The sequence below is a fragment of the Rutidosis leptorrhynchoides genome, chromosome 6 (assembly GCF_046630445.1).
Source record: "Rutidosis leptorrhynchoides isolate AG116_Rl617_1_P2 chromosome 6, CSIRO_AGI_Rlap_v1, whole genome shotgun sequence".
Lineage (NCBI taxonomy): Eukaryota > Viridiplantae > Streptophyta > Magnoliopsida > Asterales > Asteraceae > Rutidosis > Rutidosis leptorrhynchoides.
In genome coordinates, this window is record NC_092338.1 from 435809304 (window position 1) to 435829653 (window position 20350).

A 20350-nucleotide genomic window follows, 5' to 3' on the forward strand; every position below is an offset into this window, starting at 1 on the left:
GTAAAAATAATCAAAAGCATTTATGGGCCGGGGGGAGGGTTGGATACTAACTTTTTATGCAGGAACATTTCAGGTCGCACCATTTGGAAAGAGATTATTAAAGCTGGAAAAGTTGCTGACAATATAGGCACAACCTTCACATCCTCGATTTCAAAGCGCATAGGAAATGGCACATCAATAAGCTTCTGGCATGATATATGGATCGGATCTGAGTGCTTAAAAGATACATTTCATAGACTATTCATGTTGGAATCCCGCAAAGAAGCAACTGTTGCTGATAGAATAATGAACGTTAACTCTACCTCGATCGGTAATTGGGATTGGTCCCGCCCTCCTAGTGGTCGTGCAAAGGATTATCTCACGGAGCTCAACAACCTAATAACATCTGTTATTATTTCAGATCGCCCCGACTCATGGAAATGTTCCCTTGACACATCCGGCACCTACACTTCAGCAGCACTGTCAAATCTGATCAATAAGCTTAAATACGGCACAAACTCTAGAAACCTTTCACTACCTCAAAACAAATTCGTTCCACAAAAGATATTCATTTTCTCATGGAGGGCCGTTCAACAAAAAATACCGGTTAGAAGCGAACTCGATAAAAAAGGAATTGACCTTCACACCATCTTATGTCCCTTATGTGAGCACCAAATTGAAACCATTGATCACGCGTTGTTAAATTGTCAAAAAGTATCTTCAATATGGACACAATTTCTCGATTGGTGGAATCAAAACAACATAAGTATCTCTAACATCAATGATGCCATCATCTCGGATCAAGGCATATCACATAATTCCATTGGTTCTTCAATATGGCAAGCTGCTAAATGGATTGCGTGCTACATTATTTGGAAACATAGGAACTTAAAGATTTTTTCCGGAAAAATATGGAACCCCGCTGTGATAATCTCCGAGATCCAATCTCAAAGCTTTAGCTGGATCTCAAATCGTTCACGGAAGAAAACACCTATCGATTGGCATCAATGGCTACTCAACCCGTCATTTTACGTGTCACCTCCTTCAAACCGCATAGGCGTCGGTTAACATAACTTAATTCAAATCGGGATGGTTTCGTTATTCTATATAGCCTATGTGGGTTAGATTAAATGGGTTGGTTGTGTGTCAACTTTGTAGTCGCTTGATCGGCACGGTTGTCCCCTCCTTCCCCGCTTGTTGTTCTTTTACGCAAGTTCGTCCCTCGTAGTGTTATCTAGTCTACGTCTCCCCCGATCATAAGTTCAGATAATTATTCCATATTTTCTCAGCTGATCCGTTTCGTTTATAGCATTGTATAAAAGCATATAGGGACTTGTATTGTAATATTCCATATAATAATAATAATATTTTTGCTTTTCAAAAAAAAAAAAAAAAAATATTTCTAATGGGCTTCATAATTACTAAACTAACGTGTGTAGTGTGCTTGTATACATTTGAATTTAACAACCCATATTTTGTTAGAAAAGCTTTTAATGATTGCCATTAATTTAAGTACATGCATGAAATACCATAAGTCGTGGGTGTATAGCGTACCGACACAAACACATTGACCCCATGATTTCCGGAAATAGAAAGTACCACCGTAAATGCAGCCTAATAATCAGCCATATTCATATTTCATATTCATATTCATATTCATATATACATATATATAGTAAATAAAACTGCAAAAATATCGAATAGATGGATGTTGTTATGATCTATTTGTATCTATAATCTAAGTTTAAACATTTTGCTCGTCGTTTACGATTAAAAAGCGTTGATTTAATTTCGCATAACCAATGTAATTAATCAGATTAATTTGTGACTTGCTAGGATTTCAGGACGTAGGATTTAATCTCGATGTAATTTCCAAATTTTCACTATTTTGTGAAAGATTGATTTAATTTTTAATTTCAGTTTTTTGCAAAAAAAAAATAAAATAAAATAAAAAAATACTCCTTAAAAGGATTTCAGGACGTTTGTCATAATTATATTATACTAGTTTTCGAACCCTCGCTTCGCGTCGGGAGTTCGATTTTTAATGTATTTTATTGTGTTTAGTTACGGAGCCTGCGAGTGAAAAATCAACATATATGAAAAGTACCCTAAATATTTAGCGTTTTTTTAAAAGTATCCGTTTTGCGTATAGCTAGTGACATTGTGTTCATAAAATTATTTCGAGTTTAAGGATGGTGTCGGAAAAATTTAACTGGTTGCGAGCGAGAAGATATGACATGTTGAATATTTGAGTGGAGTTTATTTAAGATATTTTATGAAAATTTTGATTTGACGCTTTAACCCCCTGTGTTGGGGTCGATTTTAATTATCATATTAACTATTAAACAAAACTTATGAATAGTACGGGGGGCTTTTGTGGTGTTAATTGAAAGAAAGAAGGAAAAAAAAGTAAAAAGACGAAAATACCCCTGATACTATTTATAAGTTTTGTCTAATAGTTAGTATGTTAATTATATATTATATTATATTATATTATATTATATCTTATATACTAACAGCCATTCCCTTCCCGAATGCGTAGTTTCAGTTGTTTCGGAACGTAGTTTTGAGTTTGCGTTACACTACAACCCGTCCCTCACCTTCCGCTTACTTTACACAACGACCCATCGAGTTTACACTTTTTCGGGGTAGAAAGCGTAATTATATAATTTTATTAATATAAAAGAAACTAACTTCACCCGAATTTTTAACGGGCCCTATCTTCTCGCTCGGTGCGAGTTAAATTTTTCCGAGATCACCGTTCAACTCGAAAAAGTCTCACGAACCCAACGGGACTAACTATATAAGAAACGGACACTTTATAAAAAACGTTTAACACAACGACAACCCGTATCTCTCTGTTCGCCGCAAGCTAAATTTTTTCGACAGTACCGTTACACTCGAAAAAAATTTATGAACAAAACGAAACTAACTACGTTCGAAACGGACACTCTTTAAAAAAACGCTTAAGACAACGATATCTAAAACGGCGCTTAAGACATGAGTCGTTTTCCCCTCTGTAAATACACAACGCTACGAATACACAAGCCGAAAGCCCCCGCCGCATCGCGTGCGCCGGATCCGGACTAGTATAAAATATTTCGACATAATAAATAAATAAATTAGAAAAATAAGATATACAAAAAGGGGATGATCCTCACACACACTTTTTTGATCCTCACACACCTATTTTAACCTTTTACTCTTCTAATAATACTCAATTGGTGTGTGAGGATCAAAAAAGTGTGTGTGAGAATCATCCCCATACAAAAAGCCAAAAAAATACAGATAAATATTGGACCCAGATCTAATTAGTCCTTGAACCATGCCACAAAACTACTGTACATCACACCCACATACTTCCTTCACCTTTTAATTAAACATTAAACATTTTCTCTCTATTTCTTTGACAAAATCTGCAGTAGGTACATGTTAGGTGTCCTCTGTTTTCTGCCATTTTCCCCAATTAAATTAACTCACTTTTATCAAAACCACTTTATTAGATTAATACTCCGTATTTAACAAACACAAATATTTGGTGACACACTGCTTGCAGAAGATACACTCAAAATACACACAACAGTGTGTTTTTGTAATGCGATTGTAGTTTTTCTAAGAAAAAAGACTTAAAGTTTGAAAAAGGGGATCTGGGTGTGGTAAAATACCTTGCTTTGCATCTGGGTTTCCATAGATTTTGTGAAAAACCCAATAAAGATAAAGATCCATTCAAAACCCTAATTTGGGTCACTTGGATGAACATTCTTGATTTATTTTTATAATATATAAAAGATCAAATCTTTTTGTTATTTATGGTTAAATCAATGATGGGTAATCAAAGTTTGGTTTACCCAGTGCTTGGATTTGCATCTATTCTTGTTTTTCTTTACTTATCTTTTGGGGATTTCTTATATGTAAATTACAAAACTGACCCAAAATTGAGTTTTGTGGAGAGAAATGGGACTAATTTTGTTGTGGATGGTAAACTGTTTTATGTAAATGGTTGGAATTCATATTGGTTTATGGACCATGCTGTACATGATTATAGTCGCCCAAGAATTAGGGAAATGCTTCAAGCTGGTGCTAAAATGGGTTTGACTGTTTGTAGAACATGGGCTTTTAATGATGGTGATTATAATGCTCTTCAGATTTCGCCTGGACAATTTGATGAGAGAGTATTCAAGGTATAAATCATTTTTTTTTTTTTTTGCTGTGTATAGTTTGATTATTTTATTTCATGTATATAATATAAAGTTTTAATGGATGTCTATGCGAGCATTATTAACACATTTTGATTAGATAGTATTGTAGGTAAATAATACTAGATACTTGTTAGTTTGGGTTCTACTTCGTTTTATGATCTTTTTGTTAGGAAGTTTGTAATTTTTTTTTTCTTTCCATATTGATGCGATTTGATGGCTAGTATATAAGGTAAAAAAGGCGTTAGTTCTGTTTATGATGCTAGAGTTACCTGATAATAATCTGTATACAATTTTTTTGATTTAGGAATTGAGTACTTTTTTCATGAATGTTAGTGCTATGTTAGACGAGGATTCGAGATAAGGACTTTGGTGTTCTGATTTTAAATCTTTTAATGGGGGAAATATGTTATATCACGTGTCACTGCATGCATATTTTGCTCATAAATGTAACTTCCCCTTCATGTTGGGATTCATGATACTACAAATGTGATACAGATTTTGAGCTATAATGTGTTAGCCTTTTAAATACTGATGTAAGCAATAATCTGTATTTTGTTTGTGTATCTCTGCTCCATTTTCTTTTGTAATTTCGTAATTTTCTAGATTTCTGTATTAAGCTCGTATGTCTCAAGTCGAATGGTTAAACTTCTAAGTGAACTTTCTGGTTTTTGTTTGTGAAGATTACCTATGAGATATTTTATATATAGACACAAAAATAAATTTCGGAACTCTGTCGTGAGCGAAAAAGCGAACTTTGTATCAGATTTTTTTTCCCAAATTCCATTTTTCTTGTATAGTGTTCTTTTTCATGTATACTACTCCTTAGCATTTTGTTTGTTTGTAACCAAAAGAAATAAAGGTTTGTTACTCGATTATGATTGCTAAAAAATACTTGTATAATATTACGTGTTATGGTTACACAAGGTTAATGATATTGATCTATGATCAGATACCATTGAATAGATATTAAATTATCAGGTTTATTATTATGTGTTGACCTGTTGGCCAATCAAAAGTTTGTTTGGTTGTTTGTATTAAAAAACCAAGTAGTGGTTGAACAGTTCAATAATTTCCTTGCGTGAAATCTTTAATTTTATATTAATATGTTAAACTGGTTACGATTTTTAATTATAATGTTTCACTTCTTTTGTTCGAAATTCACTTGACTAATTTGACGAAATGGGAACCACTGCAGGCATTGGATTACGTAATTGCAGAAGCGAGACAAGTTGGAGTAAGGCTTTTGTTTAGCTTAGTCAATAATTTGCAAGCTTACGGTGGAAAAACTCAATATGTGAAATGGGCATGGGATGAAGGTATTGGCTTGAGTGCCTCTAATGACTCGTTCTTCTTCGATCCATCAATTCGTCTTTACTTTAAAAACTATGTCAAGGTACTACTCTGTTTATGTTTCATTCCCGGAGTCCCAATTATTTTTTTGATTATCTAGGGACAAAATGATTAAAATTGGATAATCTGTTTAGTAGTAGTAGTCATAATAATTATTGTTGTGATAAATGTAAAATAAACTATAAATATATACCATGAAACAAGGATTATGTTTGTTTGGTTCTAATATATTTTTTGAATAAAGATCCTCATCATGAGTGGACTTTTTGTGTCATATTTGCCTGCTAAACTTCCAATATAAAAAAAACACCGGCCTTACTATCTTTTATTTATTACTTATTATTATTATTTTATATATTATATTTTTATTTTTTTTTGCCGTTTGTTATATTTTGTATGTTTTTTGATGTTATAGACCATCTTGACGAGGAAGAACACGGTGACTGGAGTTGTGTATAGGGATGATCCCACAATCTTTGGGTGGGAATTGATCAACGAGCCTCGTTGCATTACCGATGCTTCCGGCGATACCCTACAAGTAAGTATCTTTTATGCATATGGGACAAAATGGGTGCGTTTGGTGACGAGTAAATACTTGTGATTCTGATGTGGGCTAAATGGGTCACAGTTTGGGTGACCCGAAACACTCTTTGTCTAAAAATTTCAAATAATTAGTATGTCAAATCAATTCAGAGAATGATACTCCTAGTTGAATGATAACTTGTTTTGTTGAGTTTGGACTTTGGAGCTTTTACCCTTCCAAAATTTTGACGATTTTCAGTTCGTTTGATCTGTTTGGGTTTTACCTATTTAATAATAGCACCCATTTGATCTGTTAAGAATATAATAAGGTTGGAATTCCCACTTTTAACGTATATAATAAAGTTTTAATTTTAATATCAAGGGGCTGAACCTAAGTATATGATTTGTAATTGCAGGATTGGATAGAAGAAATGTCATCATTTATAAAATCAATTGACAGGAAACATATGCTGACAATCGGTCTTGAAGGATTTTACGGGCCTAAAAGTCCTAAGAAGAATACCGTCAATCCCGAATTTTGGGCTGCTGATCTCGGAGCTGATTTTATACGTAATTCCGCACCCTCGACAATTGATTTCGCCTCTGTTCATATCTATCCTGACCATTGGTAAGCTTTAGCATCATTATCATTAAGTCCAACTTTTTAAAACCTTTTAACAGACCACTCAAAAGGGTTATAAAACATTAATAATCTTTTTGTAAATTCCTATTTAATCATCTTTAGTGAGGCCCGTATGTGACATGAAAAGTAGTTGTGACATCACGTTTATCATAATCTAGATGAGATGGTTTAATCATGCAAAAACTGATAATTTTTGATTCCATAGGTTTAAAAAGAGGAGCCTTGAAGGAAAACTGAAATTTGTGGCTAAATGGATGCGTTCACACATTGAAGACGGGGACCAAGTACTAAAGAAACCTGTGATGTTTACTGAATTTGGTTTATCAGATTTAAACAAAGGTTTTGACCCTGTGCAACGAGACCAATTCTACAAAACCGTATTTGATGTCATTTATGAATCCGCAAAGAAAAATGGTGCTGGTGGAGGATCGTTTGCATGGCAGTTTCTGGTTGAAGGGATGGAAGATTATAATGACGATTTTGGAATTGTACCATGGAAGATAGCTTCAACTTACGAGATTATAACACAACATACTTGCATATTAGCGAAAGTTCATGGTACAATCGCGTCTCAAAAGAATAACTTGAAACAACTTTGTCGATGAGCATCCCTTAAATATCATCTATTTGATGATAAAATAAAATTTATTTGTTTTGATGAAGGTTTTGGTTGATAGTGTAGGGGATGATGATGATGATGATGTTTAGGTTTTTATGTAAACCATGTTGTACCCTGGATATATATACTCTTTGATACAGTATGTGATATACAAATACTTATATGGTTTAGTGTGAATGGTAGACTTTGTTTAGTCAAGCCATGTAATTGTAGGGAATGTTGATTAGTTTTGTGCAAGCAGGTTGTTCCAGTCCCTTTATTGATTTGTATTATACCTTTACACTTTTTAGATGACTTGGTATATCTATTTTAATTGTATGTTTTTTTGCCAAAAATAAGAGAAGAAATTTTAGTGTTACATAGTTAACTTTGATGAAGTTTTTTCTTAGACTACTAGCTATAGTAATTTTAATGGAGTTTTTTCTTGGACCACTAGCTATGGCTTGGTATTAGTTATAAATCATGTTTATTTTTTATATATATATATTTTTATTTTATTTATTTATTTATTTTTTGAAAAAACCGCAAACTCGTATAGAAACTAAAACATTTTCTAAAAGAAAACATTATCAACTGAGTCTAACTATGCACAAAACGTGAACCAAACCTCGAATAAACTAATAAACAATCCACAATAGGGGTGGTCAGTATTTGGTTTGAAACCGTGGAACCCGAAAACCAAACCGAAACCAAACCGGAAAAAAACCAAACCGAATTTTAAAAACGGTTTTCGGATCGAGTCAAACCGAAACCGAATTTGAATTCGGTTTTCGGTTCGGTTTTTCGGTTTTGGAAATTCTGAATTCGGTTTAACCGAAAACCGAATTCAAAACCGAATTCCAAATTTTTATATATTCAATTTGTATATTTATGTTTTAATGTCATTATAATTTGGGATCCAATCAATAAAATATGTTCTCACCCATATGACGATTTGGTAACTCACATTATAATTATGTTACTCAAATTATTATATTCTTCTTCTTAATAACAGAAGCAATACACGTCATAATTAAGCTGTAAATATTAATAAATCATCGAATTCTTGATAATTTAATAGTACGTCATTGTTTTAGGATATAAATAACTAAGACATCAGTAACGCCACAGTTAAACTGCCATCGTTCTCAGTTTTTTCATAGTATTCGGTTTTAACCGAAAACCGAACCGAATCCGAATTTGAATTCGGTTTTCGGTTCGGTTCGGTTTTAACTTTGAATTCGGTTTTTGGTTCGGTTTTCGGTTTTGCCCAAAAAAAATTCAAAACCGAATACACCGAACCGAATAAACCGAAAACCGAACCGATGAACACCCCTAATCCACAACTAAACAAAAAGTAAGAATCAAAACAAAGACAATACAACTAACCAACCAAACGCACTAGGGGCTCGCTTTCTTCATCTTACCATTGATGGCCACTCAGTCAATTCTTAATTAACAATCTTATAAGTCAAAACATTTGAAGAACCGTCCCCAACAAAAATAGCCTCAGAAGGAGCAATAACTCAACGATCTTCTAAATCTTGGAAGAAGTCTTTCTTACCCGGTTTGCATCCCGATTTTAAACCCACGAACGAAGAGCTTTCCCCAATCTCTTCGACTTGACCATCAATAAAAGCTTTGAACCACATCACCAAAATTAGTATCATTAACATTATCGTGTAAGTTAAACGAACACGATAAACATATTATATTAAATAGATGTAGAAGATATAGATATTTATCAATAAACTTTGTTATCGGTCGAATATCTTAATTACATTATCGATGATATTTTACTATTTACCGAGTGAAAACTATTGGCGACTTGACTGCCGCTTAGTGGCTAAATGGAACTCCAGGCTTAATTTAAAATCCATGAAAATTTGCTTCTACCATTTTCATGGCGTCTCTTTTCTATTATTTTTTTTATCATGTATGTATCTATTTTATTTTTTATTTAAATTATTTTTTATTTACTTTATTAATTTATTTATTAATTTATTTATTAATTTATTAATTTATTTTTTTTTCCCTTCTACTTTTGGGCCGGAGGTCCTCTTGGAAGCAATATCTTTATTCGTCGAACAGAGAGAGGGAGGACTTTCTCTACTCTTGTGAGTGTTTCACTCGGGGTGGAGTAATGATTTCTCTTTATTCTAGGATAAAGGAATGATTGTCTACGTCTCACCTCTCCCATACCTCACACATGTAGGATTGGGCATGTTGTTGGTGTTGTTGTTGAAAAATAGAGGTGATTGAAGGTTGGGCCGTGGGCGGGTGTGAATTAGGGGTGAGATCCTTTTACGTAACTTATCAAGTTGCTTTTTGGAAGTAAATAAATATAATAATAAAATAAATAAATAAATCAAGTTGCTTTTTTAACCCTTGGAAAGTTGTAATTTTAACATTGTTTAGGGAATTTTTGTAACTTTTTGAGTTCTTACTAAGAACGACAATTTTAAACCTAATTTTAAAACAAAATATGACATTGAAACCCTTTGGTTGATATATTGTAGGATAATAATATGATATGATGTCAAATCCTTAAATTAGAGGTGATAAATCGTTAAGAAAAAATAAAACCTTCGTGCGTGGTGGCCAAGTAAATATCTCATACTCCTATAAAACTTATAATTAATAATTAAATTAAGTAAAAATTATAATTAAATATTGAAATAAATTAAGTATATAATATTGACCTTCATCATATTGACTCCCACCTTCCTGCGTAAGGAGCCCACCCCCCAATTACGCGCGAATACAAACAATAACAACAACCCATCACCGATCAAACACAACTTCACTACCACTTTTGAATCATCCATTCCCATTTTAATTCGCCTAAAATTGTTTATATATGTGTTCGAATTAATCGATCTTTATGATCGCTTAGATAGTATAATTTCATATTTTAGGGTTTTGCTTTGTTCTGTTTTGATTTGATCAGATGGAAGTTGCAATTGAGGGCTTGAATTCTGAGGATGCTTCTAAGCTTATGAAAGCTAAACATAATGAGGTTCAATTTCTTTCTTCATCATCAATTTCACTTTTTAGTATATTACTATAATCAATATCATCAATTATCAAATATACTGATAAATTAATATTAATTAATTAATCATTCAATTAATCAATCAATTAATTATTCAGTTAATTAATTAATGCATGTCACAATTGGATTCTGTATGTGTCTGTTCTTGTTTATGTATGTTTGATTTTTGGAAAATTGTATACATAATATTTTAATTTAATTACATTTTATACGAATTAAAGATATTAATATGATTTTCTTGTGATGCAAAGCAGATATATTAAGCGAATATAGTTTAGTAGTAGATACAGACTGTAAGCTATTAGGTTGATGGTTTAAAGAAGTTAAAATAATTTTTGATCGACAGAAACAAAGATAATGATTAATTTTGATCTGATTTTATAAATTGAATTGCTAGGGTTAAATAAAAAGCTTGAAATTTATTATGTGTATTGTCAAATAAGGAATTTATTCAATTGAAAATCAGTGCAAACCCTAAAGACCAAAGGGGAATTATAAAATGACTACATTACTTTTTTTAATTGGGAGATAAATGGAAGTATAAAAAATATGATTGTATACCAAGTGTTCTAAATAAATAAGTGACTACAAAAGTTGTAGGCTGTTGATTGCGCATGCTAACTAGTTATATACTCAATGATGTATAGTTAAATATGAGATATATCAATGTGTTATTGTACTTATGTTATTTTTGAAGGTGTTTTGTAAATAAAGTTTGATTCTGTACCAGGATGCTTTAAATCCTACTAGTGAAGCTGGATCATCGGTTTCACTAAGCTCGGGAATCATCAGTTCAGATACATCATGTCGTGATGATGAAAATGGTGATCATGATGATATGATTGATGAGGAAGATGATGCTCTTGATTATGATGATGATGGTGACTACATGTTCGATAATGGTGAAGATGATGAAGATGAAGATGAAACTGATTATCTGAGCATGCAAGCCCAGTTTGATAATGTTGATTTGCCTCCTGGTGTAGAAGCATCCTTTTCTTTTTTGAAGGATCCTGTTTCAAGCAGCAGCAATATTAACCCTTCGGTTCCTCAAATCGACACCAAAGAATCTACTGTATGTGAAGGTGATAAGGATATTGCTAGTAGCAGTTCGGCTGTCGTTTCTGTAGAAGACAAGGAAAAGGTTTCTGAGGAAGAATTGAAGAGCAGATATGAAAATTTCAAATCTTTTGACATCGTTGATGATTTTTCAGATCATCATTTTAACGGTGCAGGTTTTCATGGACAACAGGTAATCTTTACATCTTCACATTTTCTATCTGTGTTATTTATTAACGTCATTAATTTTTCTTTCTTTTGCTCTTTGTGGTGATAGCCTCCCAGAGATTGGACAAAGAAAATTCAGGATGAATGGAAAATATTAGAGAAGGACTTACCAGGTGAGTTTGCTTTATGCTTATAGTGTGTGAGTGTGTGTGTGTGTGTGTGTGTGTTTTGGCTTCAATTTCTATGCTGTTATGCATATGCATATCAATATGTGTATTTATGTACATGGAAATTACTAGATGGGATAGTTTGAACCCATTTATACGAAGTGGGTCAGTTTGGGTTACATTCTATTTATAACGGGTCAAAGTAACTAAAGTATAATACTTAGAAAAAGGTAGTTGGGTTCAATGGTTAAAGTTCAACCAAAGTACGTTCGAGTTTCTACTACTTGAGTTGCTTGATGAAGCCAAATGTATTTCTAAATTTATTTATTTCGGTAGATACTATATTTGTGAGGGCATATGAATCAAGAATGGATCTTTTGAGGGCTGTGATCATAGGACCAGCAGGCACACCCTACCATGATGGTCTCTTTGTCTTTGATGTGCATTTTCCTCCCAACTATCCAGACGTACCCCCGGTATATAAATATCGATTATTTCTTATTTTGGTTAAAAAGAGATTGTTTTATATTTTGATGCGCATGATAAAGCAGTTGTGATGGTCCATTTCAGATGGTTTATTACTACTCTGGTGGGCTTCGGCTGAACCCAAATTTGTACGATTGTGGAAAAGTCTGTCTTAGCCTTCTGAACACGTGGACAGGCAAGGGGAATGAGAGGTGGATGCCGAAGAATTCAACGATGCTACAAGTTTTAGTGTCAATTCAGGCACTGATTTTGAATGCAGATCCATTCTTCAATGAACCTGGGTACGATGGTATGTATCCGGGAGATGTGGGTCAGGCAAAATCTAGGTCCTATAATGAAGAGGTTTTTATTTTATCATTAAAAACAATGATGTATACGCTTAGGAGACCTCCAAAGGTACATCTCGTGTCTCTTTTATGCATGTTTGTTTCATATATTAAAGCTTTTAACACCGGTAATTTTTTGTAACATGCTGAGAGTTGCCTGTTACTAACGCCCAACTCTTAGCTAACGCCCAACTCTCAGCTAGGGCTGTAAACGAGCCGAGTAGAGCCCGAGCTCGGCTCGTTTAAATTTCATAGAGCTCGAGCTCGGCTCGGTTCGAGCCTAATAGTTTAAGCTCGAGCTCGAGCGCTCGAGCTCGACTCGGTTGTTATATAATCTTTTTATTTCTTTATGTTATTTAATTTTTTTATATTTCACATTCATTGTTTTTTGTAATTTTTATCACCATATAATAAGATTTACTGTTATTTTTTCAACTATTATTATTATATAATTAATAATTATTATATAACTGTTATAATTCGGTAGGCTTATAACTACCTTTTTAGTGGTTCTTGACTGTAGAAGGTATATAGAGATAGAGATACTGTAAAACGGAGAAAACAAGGGTTGAACAAAAGGTATGAGTAATTGGTTTTTTATTTATAGGAAAATGTACAATGAGAGTTTGGTGGCATTTGGAATCTATAGAGAGAGAGTGTGTTAACCAAAATAATACCTCTCATAAACTCTAACACAACACACCTATTTATACTCAAAAAAATATACTATGCAATATATAAAATAATAATAAAATTATCATCCAATTATTACTTTTATAACACTCCCCCTTGGATGACAATTTTATTAGAGAATAACTAGTACCGCCTCGTTAAAAACCTTGCTAAAGAAAACCCAGTGGGAAAAAACTTTAGCTAAGGAAAAAGAGTGCAGCATGGAGTTGACTCCCCCTCAAGTAGACATCGCTTCAGTTGTTACATCTTTTGAACATGTCTCATGCCAATGTTGTGAACGTGTGTTCTGAAAATAGCAGTTGGAAGTGCTTTCGTGAAAAGATCAGCAGAGTTTTTGCTGGACTGCACATATCTCATTTCAATCTGGTTGTCCTTAATGAGATTTTGAGTGTATGAGAAGAATCTAGGAGGTATGTGTTTTGTTCGGTCACTTTTGATATACCCTTCTTTCATCTGTGCTATGCAAGCTGCATTATCTTCATAGATAGTTGTTGGACTTTTATCGCGTTCTAGTCCACAAGAATCAGTAATGAATTGTGTCATTGATCTCAACCAAAAACATTCTCGAGTAGCTTCATGTAATGCAATCACTTCAGCATGATTTGATGATGTTGCAACAAGTGTTTGTTTTTGAGAACGCCATGATATTGCAGTACCTCCATTTAGGAATATATATCCATTTTGAGATTTAGCTTTATGTGGATCAGATAAATAACCTGCATCTGCATAACCAACCAAATCTTGTTTTGATTCGTTAGAATAAAATAATCCTAAATCAGTAGTTCCTCGAAGGTATCGAAATATGTGTTTGATCCCATTCCAGTGTCTTTTGGTAGGGGCTGAGCTGAACCTTGCCAACAAATTAACTGCAAAAGAAATGTCAGGTCTTGTACAATTTGTAAGATACATAAGAGCTCCAATTGCACTAAGATATGGTACTTCTGGTCCCAGGATATCTTCATGATCTTCACAGGGACGAAATGGATCAGTGTCAACATTAAGTGATCTAACAACCATAGGAGTACTTAATGGTTTTGCCTTGTCCATATTAAAACGTTTTAAAATCTTTTCAGTATATGTTGTTTGATGTACAAGTAAACCATTAGGCATATGTTCAATTTGTAAACCAAGGCAATACTTGGTTTTTCCGAGATCTTTCATTTCAAATTCTTTCTTTAGAAGTTGAATGGCTTCATGGATCTCTTTATTTGTACCTATGATATTAAGATCATCAACATAAACAGCTATGATCACATATCCAGATGTTGTTTTCTTAATGAAAACACATGGGCAAATAAGATTATTGGTATACCCTTTGCTTATCAAGTAATCACTTAATCGTTTATACCACATGCGACCCGATTGTTTCAACCCATATAAAGATCTTTGTAATTTAATTGAGTACATTTCTTTGGGTTTTGCATTGGATGATTCCGATACCTTAAATCCTTCAGGTATCTTCATATATATATCACTATCAAGTGATCCATATAGATAAGCAGTAACAACATCCATGAGATGCATTTCTAAATTTTTAGAAACTGCCAGGCTGATTAAGTATCTAAAAGTAATTGCATCCATAACAGGAGAATACGTTTCCTCATAATCAATTCCTGGTCTTTGAGAAAAACCTTGAGCTACAAGTCTAGCTTTATACCTTGTAATTTCATTTTTCTCATTTCTTTTTCGCACAAAAATCCATCTATACCCCACAGGTTTCACATCTTTAGGTGTGAGCAAAATAGATCCGAAAACTTTTCTTTTATTGAGCGATTCAATTTCAGCTCGTATTGCTCCTTTCCAATGATCCCAATCATGTCTATTTTGACATTCCACGACAGATTTTGGTTCTGGATCATCATCATCATTCATGATGTAATATGCAACATTATATGAAAATATCTCATCAAGATTTTTCATTTCATTCCGGTTCCATACTATTTTTGAATGTGCATAATTGATTGCAATTTCTGTATTGACATCATCAATCTCCTCTGAAGAAGGAGTATTGATTTGTGGTTCTTCTTGAACACTTTCTTTTACCTCATTATCAGCCGATTTTCTTTTTCGAGGATTTTTATCTTTGGAACCAATTGGTCTACCACGTTTCAGGCGTGGCAAAGACTCATGAGTGATTTTATTGTCAGCTTTTGGAATTTCAATTCGAGCTGGAGCATTTACTGCTGGTATATATGATTTAGTCACTCTTTTTGTATCTGTAAATGCATCAGGCAATTTATTCGCAAGTTCTTGCATATGCATTATTTTTTGAACTTCGGTCTCGCATTCTTTTGTACGAGGATCAAGATACATTAATTGAGGTTCATACCATGAAACATCATTTTCTTTATTTTTTATTTCTCCCCCTAATCTAGGGAACAATGTTTCATTAAAGTGACAATCAGCAAAACGTGCTGTAAAAACATCACCCGTCATGGGTTCAATATATCTTATGATTGAAGATGTTTCGTATCCAACATATATTCCCATCCTTCTTTGAGGACCCATTTTAGTGCGTTGTGGTGGTGCGATAGGAACATAAACCGCACAACCAAATGTTCTAAGATGGGAAATATTTGGCTGATGGCCAAAAGCAAGTTGTAAAGGAGAATATGTATGACTTGCACTTGGTCTAATGCGAATTAATGATGCAGCATGTAAAATTGCATGACCCCATACCGATACTGGGAGTTTTGTTCTCATTATCAATGGTCTAGCTATTAACTGCAATCGTTTAATTAGTGATTCAGCTAAACCATTTTGTGTATGCACATGAGCAACAGGATGTTCAACAACAATCCCAATAGACATGCAAAAATCATTAAATGCTTGAGATGTAAACTCACCAGCATTATCCAGCCTTACCCTTTTAATAGTATAATCAGGGAAATGTGCTCTCAATTTAATAATTTGAGCAAGAAATTTTGCAAATGCCATGTTTCTACTTGATAATAGACAAAAATGAGACCATCTACTAGATGCGTCTATTAGGACCATAAAATATCTAAATGGTCCACATGGTGGATGAATTGGTCCACATATATCACCTTGAATTCTTTCAAGAAACATTGGTGATTCTTTTTCAACCTTAAGAGGTGATGGTCTTATTATCAATTTTCCAAGTGAGCATGATGTACATGGGATAAGTGCATCATGAGGGATCCTTTGATCCGCCAATGGATGTCCATGTGTATTTTGTATTATTCTTTTCATCATTGTTGATCCTGGGTGGCCTAATCTCTCATGCCACAAACTGATCATTACAGGATCACATGATTTTTCTTTAACTACCACATTTACTTCAGGTACATTTATATGTGTATAATGTAAACCAGAATGAAGTCTTGGTAGTTTTTCAATTACACGATTCTTATCAGTGATACTTAAATATTTTTCATTTTCTGTTGTCACTGACTGATAATCATATCCATTTTGGTATATGTCGGAGAAACTTAACAAATTTCTCTTTGACATGGGAGAAAATAAGGCGTTATTTATCAGAAAATTCGTACCATTTGGTAACATGAATTTTGCCTTTCCCATTCCTTTTATTAAGTCCACAGGACCTGATATAGTATGTATAGTTCCTTCCGTTGCTTTCAAATCTGTGAAATACTTTTTAGATTTGAGTATGGTGTGAGTGGCACCACTGTCTGCAATACAAATATCTCCACCATTTGATTGATTTTTTACTCCGGCAGTATACATCATGAACTTCAAAAAAAAATATGAGAAACAAATAATGAGTACATAATTCATCAATATATTACATTCAAAACATGTTACAAACGATAGCACATAATAAGGAAATATGTAGTAAACTAGATATGGTGTAGATTGAAAATCTACAACCATTTATTTAACGAGAACATATAATAGGATATCTATATATATAGATATTAGAAATTTATTCATTAAAGTAGTCACAAGTTGGCTCAGTGATTTTTGTATCAAGGTCATCCACAAGATTTGCTTCTTTTCTTTTTCCCTTTAGGGATTCTTGATACCGATTAACAGAATGCTGATTTGTTCGGCAGTTTTTAGACCAGTGGCCAATTTTACCACATCGGTAACAAGAATCTTCAACATTCTTTGAAGAGCCTTCTTCAACATTGTGATTTGTGGGATTGTATGGTGTTTGGATTTTATAATTTTGTGGATTATTATTACTTTGTCCACGACTATGACCACCACGACCACGACCACCACCACGACCATTACCATAAGGGTGATTTCGAACATAGTTATGATTTTTATTATTGTTATGGTAATTTCCATGATGATGGTTTTGGCCAATATGGCTACGACCTTGTCCACGCCCTCGTCCATGTGCATTTCTTCTTTTATTATTATTATTGTTAATAGCATTAGCTTCAGTAAATGCTAGCGCACCGGTAGGACGAGATTCTTGATTTTTCATCAGTAATTCTTTATTAACTTCTGCAACTAAGAGATAAGTTTGAAGTTTGGAAAAAGTTTTATAATTCTGCAATCTTAAATTTTCTTGCACAGTTATGTTTGCAGAATGCATTGTGGAGAAAGTTTTCTCCATCATATCAGCATCACTTATTTCTTGACCACAGAATTGAAGCTTTGAACGGATCTTGAACATGGCCGAGCTGTATTCACTTACCTTTTTGAAATCTTGGAACCTTAGATTTCTCCATTCTTCTCTCGCAGCCGGGAGTAATATTTCCTTTTGATTATCGAATCTACTCTTGATACTTTCCCATAAAATATGTGGATCTTTGATAGTGAGAAACATATGTTTTAAGGTGGTATCAATATGTTTGCGAATAAAAGCAATTGATTTTAATTTATCTTGATCGGAACAAGTATTATTTTCTTTTAAAGTTTCTAGAATACCCAATGATCCAAGATTTATTTCTACGTCCATAACCCATGATGTGTAGTTTGTTCCCGATACGTCTAAGGCATCAAACTCAAGCTTTGATAAGTTTGACATTTTCTATTTTCAGAAAGATGAACAACATAAATCATAATCATAATCATAATCATAATAATTTTTTTTTTTATAGACAAATAACAACATGAAATTAGAATTAGTTTAGATTCATAAGTAGCAAACAAATGAATAATGGTATGATTACAAATAATAATATCATAAGAGAATATAGGTTCATATTATATTATTAATGATATTATTATAATATATATATATTAAGTTATAATATATATCATTATAATATATTTTTCTTATTTTAACCTTTAAGATTTACTTTTAATAAAAATACAAACTACTTTTTCTATTTTTAACTTTTAAGATTTACTTTTAATAAAAATACAAACTACTTTTTCTATTTTAACTTTTAAGATTTACTTTTAATAAAAATACAAACTACTTTTTTTTTATTTTAACTTTTAAGATTATAAATTTAAGAATAAACATTAGTATGCATGAAATAAATAATGATTAATTGCATAAGTAATCATAAATGTTAGATAACATATAAAGACCCCATCGTATTCGTATTGATCGGAATTAATCTCGACCCATGGTACCGTGTTGTCAAATGACGTGTTGCGTACATAAAGTACCGTGTTGTCAAATGACGTGTTGCGTACAATCATGAGGTCTTATTAACATAAATATAAATGTTAGTGAAGTTAATAAGAGTTAGATTACAGAAAATATAATTCAGGCGGTATAACCGGCCATATATAACATAAATATAAATGTTAGTGAACATAACTGTAAATGTTAGTATACATAAATAAATGTTAGATAACATAAATGTAAATGTTAGTATACATAAATAAATGTTAGATAACATAAATGTAAATGTTAGTATACTTAAATAAATGTTAGATAACATAAATGTAAATTAGGCGACAGTGTCGACCATATATCATTTAGGTGGTATAACCGACCATATATTAGTTAGGTGGCAGAGCCAACCATATTTAGTATAAATGTTGAGATAATCGTGCTGATAACGTGTTATAATTCGGTAGGCTTATAACTACCTTTTTAGTGGTTCTTGACTGTAGAAGGTATATAGAGATAGAGATACTGTAAAACGGAGAAAACAAGGGTTGAACAAAAGGTATGAGTAATTGGTTTTTTATTTATAGGAAAATGTACAATGAGAGTTTGGTGGCATTTGGAATCTATAGAGAGAGAGTGTGTTAACCAAAATAATACCTCTCATAAACTCTAACACAACACACCTATTTATACTCAAAAAAATATACTATGCAATATATAAAATAATAATAAAATTATCATCCAATTATTACTTTTATAACAATAACTATATATTATATTATTTAAAAATTAATATTTTGTGTATATAAATGAAAAGCTCGTTTAGGCTTGCGAGCTTATTCGAGCTCGAGATATGAAGCTCGAGCTAGGGCTCTTTTACTAAACAAACTTCAAATTAAGTTCGGGCTCGAGCTCGTTTAGGCTCGGCTCGAATCGAGCTTTTAGTCGAGCTCGAGTAGCTAGGCTCATTTACAGCCCTACTCGTTACCAATGTTTTGAGCTCAATGAATGTCACATCTATTGTTTAGAGAGAGAAATAATTATTGTATAATGGTAACAATCGTTATTGCAGCATTTTGAGGAGCTTGTAGGCGGTCATTTCCGGGCACATGCACAAGCTATTCTGTCAGCATGTAGATCTTATATGGAGGGTGTTCCAGTAGGTTTTGTAATTGAAGATGGAAACAATTCTGTTGAAAAATCTGGATCGAATCATTTCAAGGCGACAGTGGCTAGAATGGTGAATGGTCTGGTTTCAAATTTCACTAGATATGGGGCAACTGATTGTGACGTGTATCGCGTTTGAACACACTAAACATCTTTTGTGAAGATTAAGCCTTGGAAACATTATATAAAGCTTTCATATGTAGTTGACTGGTAACCGAACTACGTGTAAGGACTTAAAACCCTAGTAATATGAATGTAGATAATGGTAAATATTGTTGGATTGTGAAAGCTATTTTCAAGGTGATAGTCATTCGCTATTTTGCATCTTTAATTGCTATGGATTACCTGTTCGAAGGTTATTATTTATTTGCTGTGGGGGATCCCTTTTTCCCGACAATGCTTAAATTTGGTTTTATATTTGGGTTATCC

At 33.0% G+C, this 20350-nt stretch overlaps 2 protein-coding genes across 2 annotated transcripts; both read left to right on the forward strand.

Moving 5' to 3' along the window:
• Positions 1-3559: 3559 nt before the first annotated feature.
• LOC139852505 (mannan endo-1,4-beta-mannosidase 2-like) lies at positions 3560-7599 on the forward strand. The gene is made up of 5 exons (XM_071841807.1): positions 3560-4160; positions 5374-5571; positions 5944-6066; positions 6467-6678; positions 6899-7599. Exons 1-5 carry the CDS (start codon positions 3789-3791, stop codon positions 7296-7298), a joined length of 1305 nt encoding a protein of 434 aa, XP_071697908.1. The 5' UTR covers positions 3560-3788; the 3' UTR covers positions 7299-7599.
• Positions 7600-10030: 2431 nt separating this feature from the next.
• On the forward strand, positions 10031-20236 carry LOC139852886 (putative ubiquitin-conjugating enzyme E2 38). The gene is made up of 6 exons (XM_071842225.1): positions 10031-10310; positions 11077-11598; positions 11683-11746; positions 12077-12216; positions 12311-12622; positions 19827-20236. The coding sequence occupies exons 1-6, from the start codon at positions 10242-10244 to the stop codon at positions 20058-20060; spliced, it is 1341 nt and encodes a 446-aa protein (XP_071698326.1). The 5' UTR covers positions 10031-10241; the 3' UTR covers positions 20061-20236.
• The last annotated feature ends 114 nt before the right edge of the window (positions 20237-20350 follow it).

What these genes read in the sequence shown, in the direction of transcription:
- LOC139852886 (XM_071842225.1), top strand. Translation starts at nt 10,242, where the DNA reads ATGGAAGTTGCAATTGAGGGCTTGAATTCTGAGGATGCTTCTAAGCTT. An exon ending in ACTATCCAGACGTACCCCCG is followed by an intron (nt 12,217 to 12,310) that starts GTATATAAATAT and finishes GGTCCATTTCAG; the next exon opens with ATGGTTTATTACTACTCTGG. An exon ending in CGCTTAGGAGACCTCCAAAG is followed by an intron (nt 12,623 to 19,826) that starts GTACATCTCGTG and finishes TCGTTATTGCAG; the next exon opens with CATTTTGAGGAGCTTGTAGG.
- LOC139852505 (XM_071841807.1), top strand. Translation starts at nt 3,789, where the DNA reads ATGGTTAAATCAATGATGGGTAATCAAAGTTTGGTTTACCCAGTGCTT. An exon ending in TTGATGAGAGAGTATTCAAG is followed by an intron (nt 4,161 to 5,373) that starts GTATAAATCATT and finishes GAACCACTGCAG; the next exon opens with GCATTGGATTACGTAATTGC. An exon ending in CATATCTATCCTGACCATTG is followed by an intron (nt 6,679 to 6,898) that starts GTAAGCTTTAGC and finishes TTGATTCCATAG; the next exon opens with GTTTAAAAAGAGGAGCCTTG.